Source organism: Dipodomys merriami, unplaced genomic scaffold (genome assembly GCF_024711535.1).
Source record: "Dipodomys merriami isolate MVZ:Mamm:240054 unplaced genomic scaffold, mDipMer1.0.p SCAF_6, whole genome shotgun sequence".
Classification (NCBI taxonomy): domain Eukaryota; kingdom Metazoa; phylum Chordata; class Mammalia; order Rodentia; family Heteromyidae; genus Dipodomys; species Dipodomys merriami.
The window spans coordinates 71,932,687-71,950,343 of NW_027206179.1; the positions used below are offsets into that span (position 1 = coordinate 71,932,687).

Sequence of the window (17,657 nt, forward strand, 5' to 3'; positions counted from 1 at the left end):
ATGATATCAAATATTTTTTTTCTCATATCATAAAATATTTGAAGGTTTCAGTGATTGAGATCTGTTAATCTTGGGGGCCATTTTTTAGCCTTCTATATGGATGGATGTAAAGCATTCAGCAAGCTGGGTGTAGTAGGCACACTTAAGACAATATCATCATTTGGGAGGCTGAACTAGATTCAAGTCCCACCTGGAACACATAGTGAGATCCAACAACATCATATAGCATTGTTTCTAGAGGAAGGATTTAACTTTTCTGGGTAGAGCCAAGAAATATTTATATTTTGAGGAAGAGTTAGTTATTCAGGGAGTTACTAGGAGCCAGACAATACAAAATAAAGGGGTTTAAGAGAAAATTGGTCAAAATTGGGAAATGATGTTTTATTTAATTCAGTGACTATCTGGGATACATGTATGTTATTAAAGGGATTATTTTGTTAGTTTTGGTTACTTTTTTGCTGAAAATTTGTTCAATTTTTCTGTTTCCAGTGTTACAATTTTAGAATTAGTAGTGTACCCCTTAAAAGAATATGGTGGTGGGATTATATTTTGCACATAATTACTGAAAATTGAGTATTTGTTTTCCTTGTTATCCTGTAGCAGTTAACCTGTAAGCCATGTAAAATGATTACTTGATTTGAAAATCGCAAGGATGTCATACCACTCTTACTTATAAGGAAAATGAAAGTTTAGATTAACAAATAAAATCACATATTGATATTTTTTACTGTTTCCATTTCTTATCAGGTTCTTTGGCATGGACACAAGTCCAATAGGATCAATAGAATTGACTGATCAGTCTCCTGTTTTATTAGGAAGTACAACCATGGCAACTAGTCTCACTAATGTAGGAAATTCATTTAGTGGACCATCTAATCCTTTAGTATCCAGATCTACTAAGTTTCAGAACTCATCAGTGGAAGATGATGATGATGTTGTTTTCATTGAACCTATACAACCTCCCCCACCTTCTACTCCAGTGGTTGCTGATCAAAGAACCATAACATTTACACCATCAAAAAATGAAGAACTACATGGAAATGATCCTAAAATTGTTCCTTCTTCAAAAGAGTTGATTTCTCAGAAGGGAAGTGTAAGTGAAACAATTGTCATTGATGATGAAGAGGACATGGAAACAAATCAAGGTCAAGAGAAAAATTCCTCCAATTTTATTGAAAGGAGACCTTCTGATAGTAAAAACAGAAACCATGATGTGGATTTTTCTACTTCCAGTTTTTCAAGAAGTAAGATAAATACAGGAATGAGTAATAGTGGCATCACTACAGAACCAGACTCTGAAATTCAGATTGCTAATGTTACAACCTTAGAAACAGGTGTAAACTCTGTGAATGATGGCCAATTAGAAAATACTGATGGGAGAGATATGAACTTAATGATTACACATGTAACATCACTGCAGAATACCAACTTGGGAGATGTTTCTAACGGACTGCAGTCAAATAATTTTGGTGTTAATATACAAACATATACCCCATCTTTAACTTCCCAGACCAAGACTGGAGTAGGTCCTTTTAATCCTGGTAGAATGAATGTGACAGGAGATGTATTTCAGAATGGAGAATCTGCATCTCATCATAATCCTGGTAAGCAGAAATGATATTCTCTCAATTTAAAATTACAGCTGATTCTTGTTTGCATTATAGTAATTGATGCTATTACTGTTTACTTTCTTTTTTTGTTGGTTGTGGGGCTTGAACTCTGGGCCTGGGTACTGTCCCTGAGCTCTTCAGCTCAAGACAAGTAAGTGCTCTACCTCTTGAACCACAGTGCTATTTCCAGTTTTCTGGTGGTTAATTGGAGATAAGAATCTCATAGACTTTCCTACCTAGGCTGGCTTTGAACCATGATTCTGAGATCTCAGCCTCCTGAGTAGCTAGGATTATAGGCATGAGGCATCTGGTGCCTGGCTGTTTTGTTTTTTCATATAAAGTATGTTAATTTCATTGACTTTCAAGTTTGAAATTTTAACTAACAGGAATTAGTCAACAGCATATTTTTCCATAGATGAGTAAATCACAAAATAATTCATGATCTTAAAAAATATTCTGTATGTATGGCATTTGATTTGTCATCTGTTTTTTGCTAATATATTTTTGCTATTTTACTTTGTGAATTAGAAGATATAAAGATTAATACCACCTTTAACAGTTGTAGAGTAAATAGCATTTGGATTTGTTTCTGCTTTCTGTATGTGTTTATTATGTTACTGTTTCTTTTTTGTTGTTGTTGGTCATTGGGCCTGAACTCTGGGCCTGGTGCTATCCCTGAGCTCTTCAGCTCAAGGCTAGTGCTCTACCACTTGAGTCACAGGGCCACTTCTGGCTTTTCTGCTTATGTGATGCTGAGGAATAGAACCCGGGGCCTCATGTATACAAAGCAAGCACTTTACCACTGAGCCCCTTTCCCAGCCCCTACTATTTCTTTTTGAAAGTTTTAGCAAGGATTGTAGTAAAGTGGGGAGAAAATAGAAAACGAGAAACATTTCTGTTCTTCATGTAGGAATTTTTTTTCATCTTTTTTTTTTAAAATTGGTTATGGAGCTGAGTCAGGGCCTAGGTGCTGTCCCTGAGCTCTTTTGTTCAAGGCTAGCCCTCTACTACATTGAACCTCAGCGTTCTGGTTTTCTGGTGGTTAATTGGAGATAAGAGTGTCATGAACTTTTCTGCCTGGCCTACCTTTGAACCAAAATCCTCAGATATGAGTAGTTAGGATTATAGGAGTGAGCCACTGGCATCTAGCAGGAATCATTTTTTAAAAAAAGAGTTGGTTAAAGTCCCCCCCCCCCTCCCACACCCCTCAATCTCAAGCTCTCAATTTCCCAGCTCTTTTGAAGAAAGAGAAACACATAGCTTTTTAAATTTTTAAACCATTTGAAGGAATTATTGACATGCCAAAAACGGTCATATTTTCTATATACAACTTGATAACCTTAAGGTCCTTCTGTTTAGTTTTTGACTGCCAGTTTAGTTTTAGTTTTTAAATTCATATTAAAACAGTTCAAGGCTAACCTGTGCTATGTAGACTTTCAAAAATAGTCTTACCCTTATGTCTTCGGATGCTTTTTTTTCCTTTTTTATTTTTTTGTCGGTTGTGGGGCTTGAACCTTAGGCTCTTCAGATCAAGGCAAGCGCTTGAGCCACAGCCCCACTTGCAGTTTTCTGGTGGTTACTTGGAGATAAGAGCCTCATGGAGTTTCCTGCCCGGGCTGCCTTTGAACCTCCATCCTGAGATCTCAGCCTCCTGAGTAGCTAGGATTACAGGGTGTGATCCACCAGCGCCTGGTTAGATCTCAGACTTGAAGCTAGGACGTTATCTAAACCACTGGTGCCTGGCTTTTATTTTTTAATTTTGATTTTTTAATTGATTTATTTTTTACAGCACTAAGGTTTGAACTGTCTCAAATTTGCAAGGGAAGTGATCCCTACACTAGTTACCCTTTTCCTTAACCCTTACCTCCTGCTGACTTATTTTTGCCAGTACTAGGATTTGAACTCAGTATCTATCACTTTAGCAATGCTCCCAGTCTTTCTGAAGTATAAATAGGCTCCTTTAAGTACATAGTCAGAGGGTAAGTCTATAAAACTGAAAAAGTTTAGGGAGCCAATATTTTATGCTCAAGCATAAGTTTTGATAGGAGACTCTTGTTTCCTTCACAAGATAGAATTCCTGGTTCATGTAGTAATTTGCTTTCTTGTTGATAAGTTTTTTTTTTTTTGGTCCAGGCTAGCACTCAACCACTTGAGCCACAGTGCCACTTCCAGCTTTTTCTGTTTATGTGGTGCTGAGGAATCGAACCCAGGGCCTCATGCATAAAATGCAAGCACTCTACCATTGAGCCACCTTCCCAGCCCATTGATTAGTATATTTACCCATTTATTAAAACTGATGAGTTATCCTGATGATGAAAACAAGATTGGAGGGTATATAGTTTTCCTGCCTGCCTCTGATTGCCTGCCTTATTATGTATCCTACGCTGGCCTCGAACTCACTGTGTAGCTCAGGTTGATCTGATATTTTTCCTCAGGCTCCTTAGACCTGAGATGACAGGTATGCATCAATTCACTTACCTTAGATTTTTTTAATTAAATTTTTTTTATAAGCCTGGCGCTGGTAGCTCACGCCTGTAATCCTAGCTACTCAGGAGGCTGAGATCTGAGGATCGCGGTTCAAAACCAGCCCGGGCAGGAGAGACTGTGAGACTCCAAGAAACCACCAGAAAACCGGAAGTGGCGCTGTAGCTCAAGTGGTATGGCGCTCGCCTTGAGCTGAAGAGCTGAGGGACAGTGCCCAGGCCTAGAGTTCAAACTCCATGGCCGACCAAAAAAAAAAAAATTATAGAGTGAAGTCAAACCTGAATAGCAATGTATATTGCTTTGAAACCATTAGGTTGATAGATAAAATAGATCAGAACCAATAAATTGTGCTCGTCAAGGATTTTGTAATAGGGGTTGGGAATGTGGCTCAGTGATAGGGTGCTTGCCTAGCATGCATGAAGCTCCGGGTTCAATTCCTCAGTACTACATAAAAAGAAAAAGCCAGAAGTGGGGCTGTGGCTCAAGTGGTAGAGTGCTAGCTTTGAGCAAAAGGAAGCTCAGGGACAGTGCCCAGGCCCAGAGTTCAAGCCCCATGACTGACAAAAATGCCCCATGACTCTATTATTACCCAAGCCTCTTGTTTTGGTATGCTATGCTGTGATGTTGGATTGATTAACTATATGTTGGCTTTAGTATTAAAAAAAAAGTCTCAGATTATGTGTAAAGGCCATGGAACTGAGCATATAGATGGAAAGCTCTGTGTGTGTGTATGTGTGTGTGTGCGTGTGTGCGTGCGCACTCGTGTGCGTGTGCGAGCGTGTGTGTGCACGCGTGCCAGTACAGGGGATTGAACTCAGGGCCTGGGTACTGTTCCTGGGCTTCTTTTGCTCAAGGCTAGCACTCTACCACTTGAGCCACAGTGCCACTTTGGCTTTTTCTGTTTATGTGAGGAATCAAACCCAGGGCTTCATGCTTGCTAGGCAAGCGCTCTTATCACTAAGCCTCATTTCCAGCCTTGGAAAGCTTTTCTTAAAGTTGTTTGGGCTGGTCACTGGTGGCTTTACACCTGTAATACTAGCTACTCAGGAGGCTGAGATTTGAGAATTGTGGTTTAAAGTCAGCCTTGGCAGGAAAGTCTGTAACATTCTTAGCACCTAAAGCTGCCTAAAAACCAGAAGTGGAACTGTGGCACAAAGTGGTACAGCATTAGCCTTGAGCAAAAGATCTAAGGGACAGCGCCCAGGCCCAGAGTTCAAGCCCTATGACCGACACCCCCCCCCCCAAAAAAAAAAACAAAAACAAAAAACAAAAGTTGTTTGAGAATAACTATTTTGTTTCAGACTCATTATAATTTGTCTAAGATTCTATTTAGTGAAGATTTTATTGTACTTTGATATGTGTTCCTTGCTTAATGAAGTATTCTGTAAATACATGCATACTTCCTAACTAGAAACTAGTAAATATTTTTCATGTTTCCTATATACTACTCACTATGCTTTATTATATACATTATATTGTTTAATGTTTACTATTCCTATGCATTTGGTATGATTTCCAGTTTGTTTGTTTATTGTTGGTTTTGGGGCTTGAGTTCTGGTCTGGGTGATGTCCCTGAGCTCTTCAGCTCAAGGGGAGCATTCTACCACTTGAACCACAGTGTTACTTCTGGTTTTCTGGTGGTTAATTGGAGATAAGAGTCTCACAGACTTTCCTGTCAAGGCTCCCTTTGAATGGTGATCCTTAAATCTTGGCCTTCTGAATAGCTAGGATTATAGGCTTGGGCCAAAGAAGCTTGGATGATTTCCAGTTTATAGACAGGAGTTAAGCATTTAGTTTAATTAGCATCATACTCTTACAAATGGTAGCTGTAGATTATGAATCTTTTCTTTTTGGGTGTGTACTGGTTTTGGGGCTTGAACTCAGGGCCTGCCCTTGTCTCTGAGCTTTTTTATTCAAATCTAGCACTCTGACTTGAGCCACAGTTCGATTTCTGGCTTTTTTGGTAGTTAATGGGTGCTAAGAATCTCATGGCTTTCCTGTCCAGGTTAACTGAAAACCTAGATCCTTAGATCTCAGCCTCCTGAGAAACGTGGATTACAGGTGTGAGCCACTGGTGCCCAGTTATCATTCATTCATTCATTTATTCATTCCTTTTTGTCTGTCATGGTGCTTGAATGCAGGGCCTGGGTGCTGTCCATGAGCTCTTTGTGTGGAAGGCTAGTGCTCTACCATTTTGAACCACAGGGCCACGTCCTGTCTTCTGGTGGTTAAGTGGAGATAAAAGTGTCACAGACTTTCTTTTAACTGGCTTTGAACTGTGATTCTCAGGTCTCAGTCTCCTGAATATGAGCCTCCAGTGCCTTGCTTATCTTTTTCTTCTTTTTTTTTTAACTGACACAAATAGTATTTTTATGATGTATAAAATATATTTGGAATTATTTATGGATTGTGAAATGGCTAAATTGAGCTAATTGATATTACATCTCTTAATTTTGTTTTGAGTCACTTAAAAATCTAAGTTCTTTCTTGGGTGCTAATGGCTTAGGCCTATAATCTTAGCTACTCTGGCTGCTAAGATCTGAATATCTCTGTTCAAAACCAAGCTGGGCAGAGAAATCTAAGAGGCTCTTTTCTTCAATAACCGTCAAAAAGCTACAACAGGAGAGTGGAGGCATGGCTCAAATGATAGAGCACAAGCTGTGAATGAACAGGCTAAGCCAGAACATAAAACCTGGAGTTCAAGCCCTAGTACTAACATACAAACTGTTCTTGAGACAGTAAGATTATAATACATGGTTAATGAGAGCCAGAAGTTTCAACACAAAACTCAAATACTTCTTTGCTAATTGTTGCTCTACTAATATTTTAAACTTTTACAAAAGGGGAAGTTAAAAATTAATCTCTAGTATAAATGTTAGTGTGTTTAAACTCCTATTTCACTACTTTTTCTTGTGCATTTTGTTTTTAAGATTCTTGGATCTCCCAGTCAGCATCATTTCCCCGAAATCAAAAACAACCAGGAGTGGATTCTTTATCACCAGTGGCCTCACTTCCTAAACAAATTTTCCAGCCTTCAGCCCAACAACAACCAACTAAACCAGTTAAAGTCACTTGTGCAAACTGCAAAAAACCTTTACAGAAAGGACAGACAGCTTATCAACGAAAAGGATCAGCTCACCTCTTTTGTTCAACTGCCTGCCTTTCTTCCTTCTCCCATAAGCCTGCTCCAAAGAAACTCTGTGTTATGTGTAAAAAGTAAGGTTTATCTTTCAGCATAATTCCATGTGGTTGAATATTGGTGTAAAATTTGTAAGAAAATTTTGAATAAGAATCTTGGATGTAATGACCATGTTTTAAGGATTGGTAAGCTACTTTAATTCTTGAATCAAAACCCAAGTTTGTAACAGCTTTGAAAGTTTACCAGCTTCAGGTGGCTTATTCATAAGGCTGCCTATTTGGTAGGGTTTGGGATTAGTTTATATATAGTCCTTTGTGATTAGTTTGAGAGAGAGAGAGAGAGAGAGTGAGAGTATGTGAGCGTGTGTGTGCATGTAGGTGCGTGTCCATGCTGGTCCTGAGGCTTGAACTCAGGGTATGGGTGCTGCGCTGTCCCTGACCACTTGAGCCATAGCTCTACTTCCAGCCTTTTGGTTGTTAATATGAGTTAAGAGTCTCACAGACTTTCTTGCCTGGGCTGGTTTTTCATGATATTCAATATCTCAGCTTCCTGAGTAGCTAGGATTATAAGTGTGAGCCACTTAGTTGTAATTAGTTTTTACTATAATTGCCATTGGAATCCTTCAATTTGTTGAAATACATGATTTTTTACATTATTTCTTTTGTTTTTATGATATTGGGGTCAAACCTAGGGGGTTCACACTGAGTGGACAGGAGCTTTACTGCTAATTATTATTATTACTTCTATTGACATTGCACATATTTTTCTTATTTTAATAGTTGTAAAAGGAGGCTTAATGTGACCATTTATTTGTATAGTACATCTTTATCAGAGACACATTCTGTGATTGTCTCATATTATTCTAAGAATTTAGCTTAATGTTAAGTAGTTTATATATGATTCTGTAATTAAAAATTAGATTTTACACGGTCTTCAGAGTGATACTATTTTAAGTCAGCGAATCTTTGGTTCCTCATCTAATTGTTTTCACTAGAAATACTTAATAGTTTTATGATTCAGGCACCAACTTTCTCTCTCTCTCTCTCTCTCTCTCTCTTTTGTTGGTTGTGGGGCTTGAACTCTGGGCTGGGGAGCTGTCCCTTAGCTCTTCAACTCAAGGCTAGTGCTCTACTACTTGAGCCACAGAACCACTTCTGGTTTTCTGGTGGTTTATTGGACATAAGAGTCAGGGATTTTCCTGTCTGGGCTGGCTTTGAACCAGATTCTCAGATCTCAGCCTCCTGAGTAGCTAGGATTATAGGAGTGAGCCACTGGCGCCTAGCTCTCTGGTTTTCTTTCTCCTTTTTTCATTCTGGTCCAGGGACTTGAATCCAGGGTCTGGGCATAATCGCTAAGTTTTTATGCTCAAGGCTAGTGCTATACCAATTGAGCCATAGTTCCTCTGCTGGGGTTTTTCTGGTAATTGGAGATAAGAGTTTTACGGACTTTCCTAGGCTGGCTTTGGATCTTTGTTGCTGTTGTTGTTGTTGTTCAGTCATGGGGCTTGAACTAAGGGCCTGTCCCTCTGCAATTCAGCTCAAGGCTAGTGCTCTACCACTTAAGCCATGGCACCACTGCTGGTTTTTTGATGGTTTATTGGAGATAATAGTCTCATGGACTTTACTGCCTGGGCTGGCTTTGAACCATGATCCTTATATCTTAGCCTCCTGAGTAGTTGTCAGTGCCTGACTGGCTTTGAATCTTAATCCACAGATCTCAGCCTTCTGAGTAGTTAGGATTACAAATGTGAGCCACGGGCACCCAGCCAGGTACCAACCAGTGTTTTGCTAGCCTTTGAAAGATATGAACTGGTCTTCCTACTCAGTTTTAGACATGCCTTTACTGATTAAAAATAATTAGACTATAATGAAATACCTGAAAGGTAAAACCATGTAGACTTAAAAAAAATGTACGTTGGGGCTGGGAAGGTGGCTCAGTGGTAGAGCGCTTGCCTTGCATGCCTGAGACCCTGGGTTCGATTCCTCAGCACCACATAAGCAAAAAGAAAAAAGCTGGAAGTGGTGCTGTGGCTCAAGTGATAGAGCACTAGCCATGAGCTGAAGAGCTGAGGGACAGCGCCCAGGCCCAGAGTTCAGGCCCCACGACTGTACTTTATTGTTATTATAGAGGTGATAGACCGAGGGCTTATAATTACATGAGTCAGGTATTGAGTAAATTTCTTTTGTACAGTGTCATCTGTTCCCTCATTCTCTCCCATTCTTTCCCTCCCATCTCCATGAGTTGTATAGTTCATATTTATTTATTTATTTTTATTTATTTATTTATTAATTTATTTATTAACTGTACTGATCTGGGGCCTGAACTCAGGGCCTGGGTGCTTTCCCTGAGTTTTTGGAATCAAGGTTAGTATTCCTACTTGAGCCACAGCTCCATTTCTGGCTTTTTGTTGCTTAATTGGAGAGTATCACAGCTATTTGGATTTTCTATACTATCTCTGGAAGCAATCCAAGAAGCTATTTTTAGATTTTGGCATTTAGGAAAGAGCATATGGTTGGTATGTGTATATTTAATACATTTAAGTAGGAAAACAATTGTTTTGAGGTTTTTAGGTTGCTTGACAAATAGACTTAATTACAACAATAATCTTGCAATTCAGAATTTGAACTTCAAATGTCATCAATAATGTCAACATAATGTTTCTATTTGGAGTTGGACAGCTTTGTCAAATGGTTGGTAAAATGTTTGGGAGTTGGAGTAATTCCTTTAAGGGAAAAAAAGATTTGAATTTCCACCTCTTAATATATGTTATGTTTTTATGGAGTGCTTCTTTCTTGCCCAGGAGAGAGAAATTAAACAGGAGCTATACAAATTTAAACCTTAATGAATTAGTTCTTGACATTGATTCCTTTTAATTAATAACTCTTTAGTCTTTCAATTTGCTGAATTTAAGGTTTTAATAGTATAGTTTTACTTTCTTTTATTTATTTTTATCTTTTATTTATATTTATATTTTTTATTTTGTTGCTTGTTTTAAGGCTTGAACTCAGGGCCTGCGCTATTGAGTTCTTGAGCTCTTGAGCCAGTACTCTACCACTGTGTGAGCCAAAGCTCTATTTTCAGCATTGTGGTGGTTAAGAGTCTAATGGACTTTTCTGTCCCAGCTGACTTCAAATCACAATACTCAGATCTCAGCCTCCTGAGTAGCTAGTATTATAAATGTGAGCTACCACTGCCCAGCTAAGTAGCTTTACTTTTCTTAGTCTTTTACTGCCAAGAAACTATATTTTATAGTAAAGGTTTAAAAAATGTTTAATTTCCACAATTCAGTTTGTGGAAATGAAGAATGTCAGTTGTTAATCTTATATTTGTTTTATTTTTTTAAAGAAATTTTATTTCAAGTTGTACCTCGTATTTTTCAGAGATATAACTACAATGAAAGGAACTATTGTTGCTCAAGTGGATTCAAGTGAGTCCTTCCAGGAATTCTGTAGTACATCTTGTTTGTCTCTTTATGAAGACAAGCAGAATCCTACTAAAGCAGCTCTAAATAAATCAAGATGTACAATCTGTGGTAAACTAACAGAGGTTTGTATTCTTATGATTTATCATTTAGATCTGACTAGGATTTACATTTTAATAACTATTATGTACTCCTTATCAAAATACATTTACTTAAAAGTAAGGATATATAAACATTCTTAAAAATATCTCATGTAACCCATTTTTCCATAGAGAGTTGACTTGGGAAAATTATGTTAATTATTTTTCTTGATGTTCAAAACAGACAAATCATATCGTGATGATTTTTTAATTTCTAGTAATAGGTTTATTTTTAAATAGTTTGCATAAGACTGATAAGTACTGTTACTGGGAATTAGGAATAGAGGGAATTTATTTATTTATTTATGTATTTATTTATTTCTTTTTGGTGCTGGTCTGGCACTATCCCTGCTTTTTTTTTTTTGCTCAAGGGCAGAGCACTACCACTTAAGCCACAGCTCAGCTTCCAGCTTTTATGGAGACTACTGCACCACAGTCCTCAAATCTCAGTCTGGAGTTACCATGGAGGGAAATTTTAAAATTCTTATTATTGATTATGATATTGAGTAAAAGGAAATCTGTGTATACATACCTCATTTGAATTGTTTCTCCCTCCCCCCCCCCCCTTTTTTTTTTGTCGGTCATGGGGCTTGAACTCTGGGCCTGGGCGCTGTCCCTCAGCTCTTCAACTCAAGGCGAGCTCTCTACCACTTGAGCTACAGCACCACTTCTGGTTTTCTGGTAGTTTATTGGAGATAGGAGTCTCATGGTCTTTCCTGCTGGTCTTTCCTGCCCGGGCTGGCTTTGAACTGAGATCCTCAGATCTCAGCCTCCTGAGTAGCTAGGATTACAGGCGTGAGCCACCAGTGCCCGGTCCCTCCCCCCTCCCTTTTTTTGGGGGGGGGGTCTGGTAGTGGGCCTGAACTCTGGGCCTGGGCACTGTCCCTCAACTCTTCAGCTCAAGGCTAGCGCTCTACCACCTGAGCCACAGTGCCACTTCCGGCTTTTTTCTTTTTGCTTATGTGGTGCGGAGGAATCAAACCCAGGGCCTCAGCATGCAAGGCAAGCGCTCTACCACTGAGCCACCTTCCCAGCCCTCCTCCCCCTTTTTAAATAAATGTTTTTTTTATTCGTTGTAATTCCTTTTATGATTTGTATGAAGATTTCCAGGAGGCTTATTTATTTATCAATATATCTAAGTTTGGCTTTGTTCTTTTTTTAAACATTTTTAATTTTTTTGTTCCAGTACTGAGCTTTTTTTCCTCCACAGGGTTGACACGCTGCCATGTGAACTATACCTCCACTTCTGGCTTTTTGGTTGTTAGTGAAGATAAGAGTCTCAGCTAGGTACTGGTGGCTCACATCTATAATCCTAGTTACTCAGGAGGCTGAGATCTGAGGATCACAGTTCAAAGCCAGCCCAGGCAGGAAAAGTCCATGAAACTCTTATCTCTAATAAACTACTAAGAAAACCGGTCGCACTGTGGCTCAAGTAGTAGAGTGCAAGCCTTGAGCTAAAGAGCTCAGGGATAGTGCCCAGGCCTAGAGTTCAAGCCCCACGACCGATCAAAAAAAAAAAAAAAAAGTCTCAAGGACTTTTCTGCTTGACCTGGCATTGAACTTCAATCCTAGATCTCAGCCTCCTGAGAGTAGCTAGGATTACAAGTGTGAGCCAGTTGTACCAGGCTATTTCCTATCATTTTAATAAATCTCTAAAGAAGTTTATGATATTGCTGTGTATTTTTCTCTTTTGTTCCTTCAAAGTCATATATGTGTTTTTATGTATATGAAAACATTCAAAGAATTATGAAATTATTTTAGTATTTTTTTTCCCAAACAAGTTTTATTGGACTTATTTTAATTGTTTTGGTCATTCTTGTTATTTACTTAAAAGTAGATCTTTTTAAAAAATATTTATTTTTTTCTTTTAGATTCGCCATGAAGTTAGTTTTAAAAATATGACTCATAAGCTGTGTAGTGACCACTGCTTTAATAGATATAGAATGGCCAATGGTCTTATAATGAATTGCTGTGAACAGTGTGGAGAATATTTACCTAGTAAAGGTGCCGGAAATAACGTTCTGGTGATTGACGGTCAACAGAAAAGATTTTGTTGTCAAAGTTGTGTCAGTGAGTACAAACAGGTAATTCATATACTATTAAAATTGGACATTGTTTTGGCTATACTGTGATAGTTTTATTATTAATAGAATTTATTAACCAGATTTATCTTAAGATTCTCATTTACTTGCATTATTGTCTTCATGTCATAAGTATTACCTATCTGAAATGAATAAATACATAGGTCATTGGAAATAAACTTATGATCTTACATATGATGGTAAATGAGATTAGCATGATTCCCATTCAATTTTCATTTTTATGAGATTTAGAGGATCTACAATTATTCTTCAAAATATTAAAACTTAGCTTGTTTATATTTAAATTTTCAGGCTAATTTCAATCTTTAAAATTTTTATTGTGAAAATACTGTACAGAGGGGTTACAATTACATGGGCAAAATAATGAGTACATTTCTTATCAAGCATTGTAGCCTCCTCCTTTGTTTCCCCTTCCCATCCGCTCCCATCCTCCCCCCCTTCCTCCCTTCCCCGCCCCCACCCAATCCTCCTCCCCAGTTTCAATCTTTTTTGTTATATCAGTCCTCTAGCTTAAACTCAGGCCCTAGACACTATCCTTGATTTTTTGCTCAAGGGTAGTACTGTACCACTTTAGCCACATCTTTACTTCAGACTTTGTGGTGGTTAAGTGTAGATATGAGTCTCACAGATTTTCTTTGAACCATGATTCTCAGATCTCAGCCTTCTGAGTAGATAGGATTATGGACATAAGCGTGAGCCACTGGCACTTGGCTGAAGACTGGAGTTTTAAGACAGGAATTACATTTAGGGGACATGAGGAATATATAGTTTAATACTTAATATTGTATAAAAATGGAGATAATAAAAACACATCACTTGTTACTTTTCTTCTTTCTTTTTTCTTTTTGTTGGTCGTGGGGCTTGAACTCTGGGCCTGAGCGCTCTCCCTCAGCTCTTCAGCTCAAGGTGGGTGCTATACCACTTGAGCATCAGCACCACTTCTGGCTTTCTGGTGGTTAATTGGAGATAAGAGTCTCATGGACTTGGCTGCCCAGGCTGGCTTTGAACTGCGAACGAACCTCAGATCTCAGTCTCCTGAGTTGCTAGGATTACAAGCGTGAGCCACTAATGCCCAGCTACTTTCTTTTTTGGTCAGTTGTGGGACTTGAACTCTGGGCCTGGGCTCCATCCCTGAGCTCTTGAGTTCAAGGTTAGTGTACTTGAGCCACAGCACCACTTTGGCTTTTTCTGCTTATGTGCTGAGGAATTGAACCTAGGGCCTCATGCATGCAAGGTAAACACTCTACCACTGAGTCACCTTCCCAGCCTTCCAGCTACTTTTCTTTTTGTTGTTGTTTTAGACTAGGGTATCTAGATAGCCCAGGATGGCATCCAACTTGTGATCCCTAAAACCTCAATTTCCCAATGCTGAGATTATTGACCTGCACTATACTTCCTGACATTGCATTTTAATATTGTATGTATTGTTGGGGTATCATGATGATCACATTTCTGTAGTGGGAATTACATATGTATAAATGCATGTTTCTGAAAGATTTCATGATCGGCTTAGTATTGGTAATCTGAATTAGCCATAGTGGGAATGTTTTCACAGCAAATCATGGTCTTAACCTGTGGCTCCCAAGATTTGGTGGTAACAGTATATGACAGTCTTGAGCTGTACAGTAATCTACTTGATCAGTTTACTATTGTTGATTGGTTATGTCCAGTTGCACATTACAAAATTGTGATGATGATTAACCTGTTAACTATTTTATGCTATATTGGAAAGAGATACTTTTAGAGTAGGTTTTGAGGAGTATGATTAGCTATGCTAGCGAAGTCTGTTAGATATTGTTTTTAACTTTTCTGGAGTTGTACTCATTTACATTGTTTCCAATAATGTAGGGAGGTGCCTGTTCTTTTATAGTCTCACCAACAGAACATTAATTGGTTAAAATTGCATCTTCAGTGTTACTTTAATTTGTATTCGTTATGTTAGAAATGACTGAGTACTGTGTATTATTGTATGTCCTTTTTCAGTTGCTTTCCTTTTGGAATTCTAATGATGTTCATGTTTGCCTTTTTTGTTGTTGTTCATGAGACAGGCTTCCTATGTAGCTCTAACTTGAATTCTTGGTACTCCTGCCTCAGTCTCCCCAGTTTTGGGGAGCCACTACAACTGGCATAATCTACATAATCTTAGTCCACAGGCCACTTAGGTTTTATTTGCATTTCTTTGTTTTTGCTTGTTTTTCTTTGTTACTGTCTTCAGACTGTGTAATTTTATTTTTGACCCTGTTGCTGGTAGTGAATGTTTTGACTTTATGCTGGGTCAGACTACCTCATCAGAATTTGTTACTGGGGTTGGAATAGGTGTGACTGATAGTGGTAAGTATCTTATTACTGTAGAGTGGAAGTTTAGGTTTCATAGTTAAGTTTTGATTTAAATACTTAGAGTGTTTGCTTGGATGGGAGATCTTGTAGTCAGTCCTTGATGACAATCTAGGTTTTCTTCTTGGCCTTTTCTTATGTGAGTAGGGCTAGAGTTAGTGGTGTTTGCCTTAAGTTACAGCTTCTATAGTCTAATAAAGTTTTGTTTCTTAGCCAGGCACTGGTGGCTCATGCCTTAAATCCTGTCTACTCAGGAGGCCAACATTGAGCATCTGTGAAAGTTGGTCTGGGCAGAAAAGTTCAAGAGGCTCTACCTCCAGTTAACCAGCAAAATGTCAAAATAGGAGGCATGGTTTTAAGTATTAGAACACTGGCTGTGAGAGGAGAAAGTTGAGAATTTGAGTCTGAATTCAAGCCCCAGTACCATCACATACACACACAGCAGAAAACTTGTCTTCCTGTGCTGGTTTCAAATTGTGATAATCAGATCTTACCTTCCTGAAGAGTTAGGACTATAACCATGAACCACCAGCACCTGGTACTAAGCTTCATGTTGATAGTACTTTTCCATTAAGTTATGTTCCCCCCCCCCCCCTTGGAATTTTTTTTCCTTGTTTTAAGATTTTATGCTTAGTCTTTGATTGAGCAAATTGTAATGTGACTTTGTGTTTCTGTGGTTTGCTCAGCTTCTATCTATATAGTTAGATCTTCTGCCTAAGTTGAGACATTTTTGAAACAGTATTTTCTTTGAGAATTTTTTTTTTTTTTCTTTGAGAATTTTTCTGGCCATCTCTTATTAAGACTTCAGTGACATGAATGTTAAATTTTTCATTTCAGCCCTGCAGGTCTCTTTAGCAGTTCTGGTTGTTTGTTTCTTGGGATGTTTTGTTTTATTCTCTGTTTTGTTGGAAACAAGATCTCACTATGTAGCACAGTATTGCCTGGAACTCTAAATCATCTTGCCAGGGATTACATTCTCAACAATTGAAGCTTTTTTTTTTTTTTTGTCAGTCATGGGCCTTGAACTCTGGGCTTGGGTGCTGTCCCTGCGCTATTCAGCTCAAGGCAAGTGCTCTACTGCTTGAGCCACAGTGCCATTTCCAGTTTTCTAGTGGTTTATTGGAGATAAGAGTCTCACGGACTTTGCTGCCTGGGCTAGCTTTGAACCGTGATCCTCAGATCTCAGCCTTCTGAGTAGCTAGGATTATAGGTGTGAGCCACTGGCGCCTGGCCGATTGAAGTGTTCTTAAGATAACTTTAATAATCTTTGCCAAATAGTTCTAATGTCTTTTGCAGTTTTGATATTGGCATTGTTTGACTTTAAATTTATTGAACTTCAAGGTTATGTTTGTTTGCTTTTGTGGTGTTGAGAATTGTCTTAAATTTGATTTGTAGTTTTCTTGTAATGATTTTTTGACTAAAATTTAGGTTTTATGTTATGGAGCTCTGGATCTTTAACCCTTCTATTTTATCTGGCTTCATTTGACAGTGTTCTGGCATGGGATAGAATGCCCATAGCCTTATTATTGCCAGATAGAATTCCAGCCTCTCTGCTTGACCTCCTTTGTTATCGTAAAATGTATGGAGTTCTGATTCTTTTCTGCCCTTTGGCTGATGATACTAACCTGACTGAGAGGACTAAGAATTCCTCAGTGTTCCGGGATAATATCTACTATTCTGGATAACATCTACTGACACAAAGTGATTCTATTCTAATGGATATAGAGTGTGTTCTTTATCATTATTTTTGTTGTAGTGCCAGAGATTGAGCCCAGATCATTGCAGAGGCTCTGCTACTGAGCTGGATCCCATAGCTCCATCATTATTAAAGTTATCTTAAAATATTTTCATCTTAAGAATGATGGTTGCTGGTGGATTTCGCCTGTAATCCTAGCTACTCAGGAAGCTGAGATCTAAGGATTTCAATTTGAAGCCAGCCCAGGTAGGAAAGCCCATAAGACTCCTATCTCCAAAAAAGCAAAAATGAAGCTGTGACTCAGGTGGTAGACTGCTAGCATTGAGCAAAAAGTCTTTGGGTGCTGGGCTCCAGTAGCTCATACCTGTAATCCTAGCTACTTAGTAGGCTGAGATCTGAGGATCATGGTTTGAAGCCAGCCCAGGCAGGAAAGTTTGTAAAACTCTTACCTTTACTAAACTACCAAAAAAGCCACAAGTGGAGATATGGCTCAAGTGGTTGAGTGTAGCCTTGAGCAAGACCAGAGACAGCATCCAGGCTATGAGTTAAAGCCCTGGGAGAGAGAGAGAGAGAGAGAGAGAGAGAGAGAGAGAGAGAGAGACACACACACACACGTTGAGTGTTAGCCTTGAGCAAAATAAGACCAGAGACACACACACACACACACACACACACACACACACACACACACACACACACACACACACACACACACACACACACACACACAC

General features: G+C 38.6%; 1 protein-coding gene across 1 annotated transcript in view; it reads left to right on the forward strand.

Moving 5' to 3' along the window:
* Positions 1–17,657, forward strand: part of LOC138814188 (zinc finger MYM-type protein 2-like) — a 110,804-nt gene that overhangs the window by 26,481 nt on the left and 66,666 nt on the right. The window contains 6 exon segments of the mRNA XM_070003155.1: positions 748–1,604; positions 7,025–7,310; positions 10,614–10,640; positions 10,642–10,730; positions 10,733–10,779; positions 12,666–12,878. Coding sequence (XP_069859256.1) covers positions 758–1,604; positions 7,025–7,310; positions 10,614–10,640; positions 10,642–10,730; positions 10,733–10,779; positions 12,666–12,878 — 1,509 coding nt within the window. The 5' untranslated portion in view covers positions 748–757.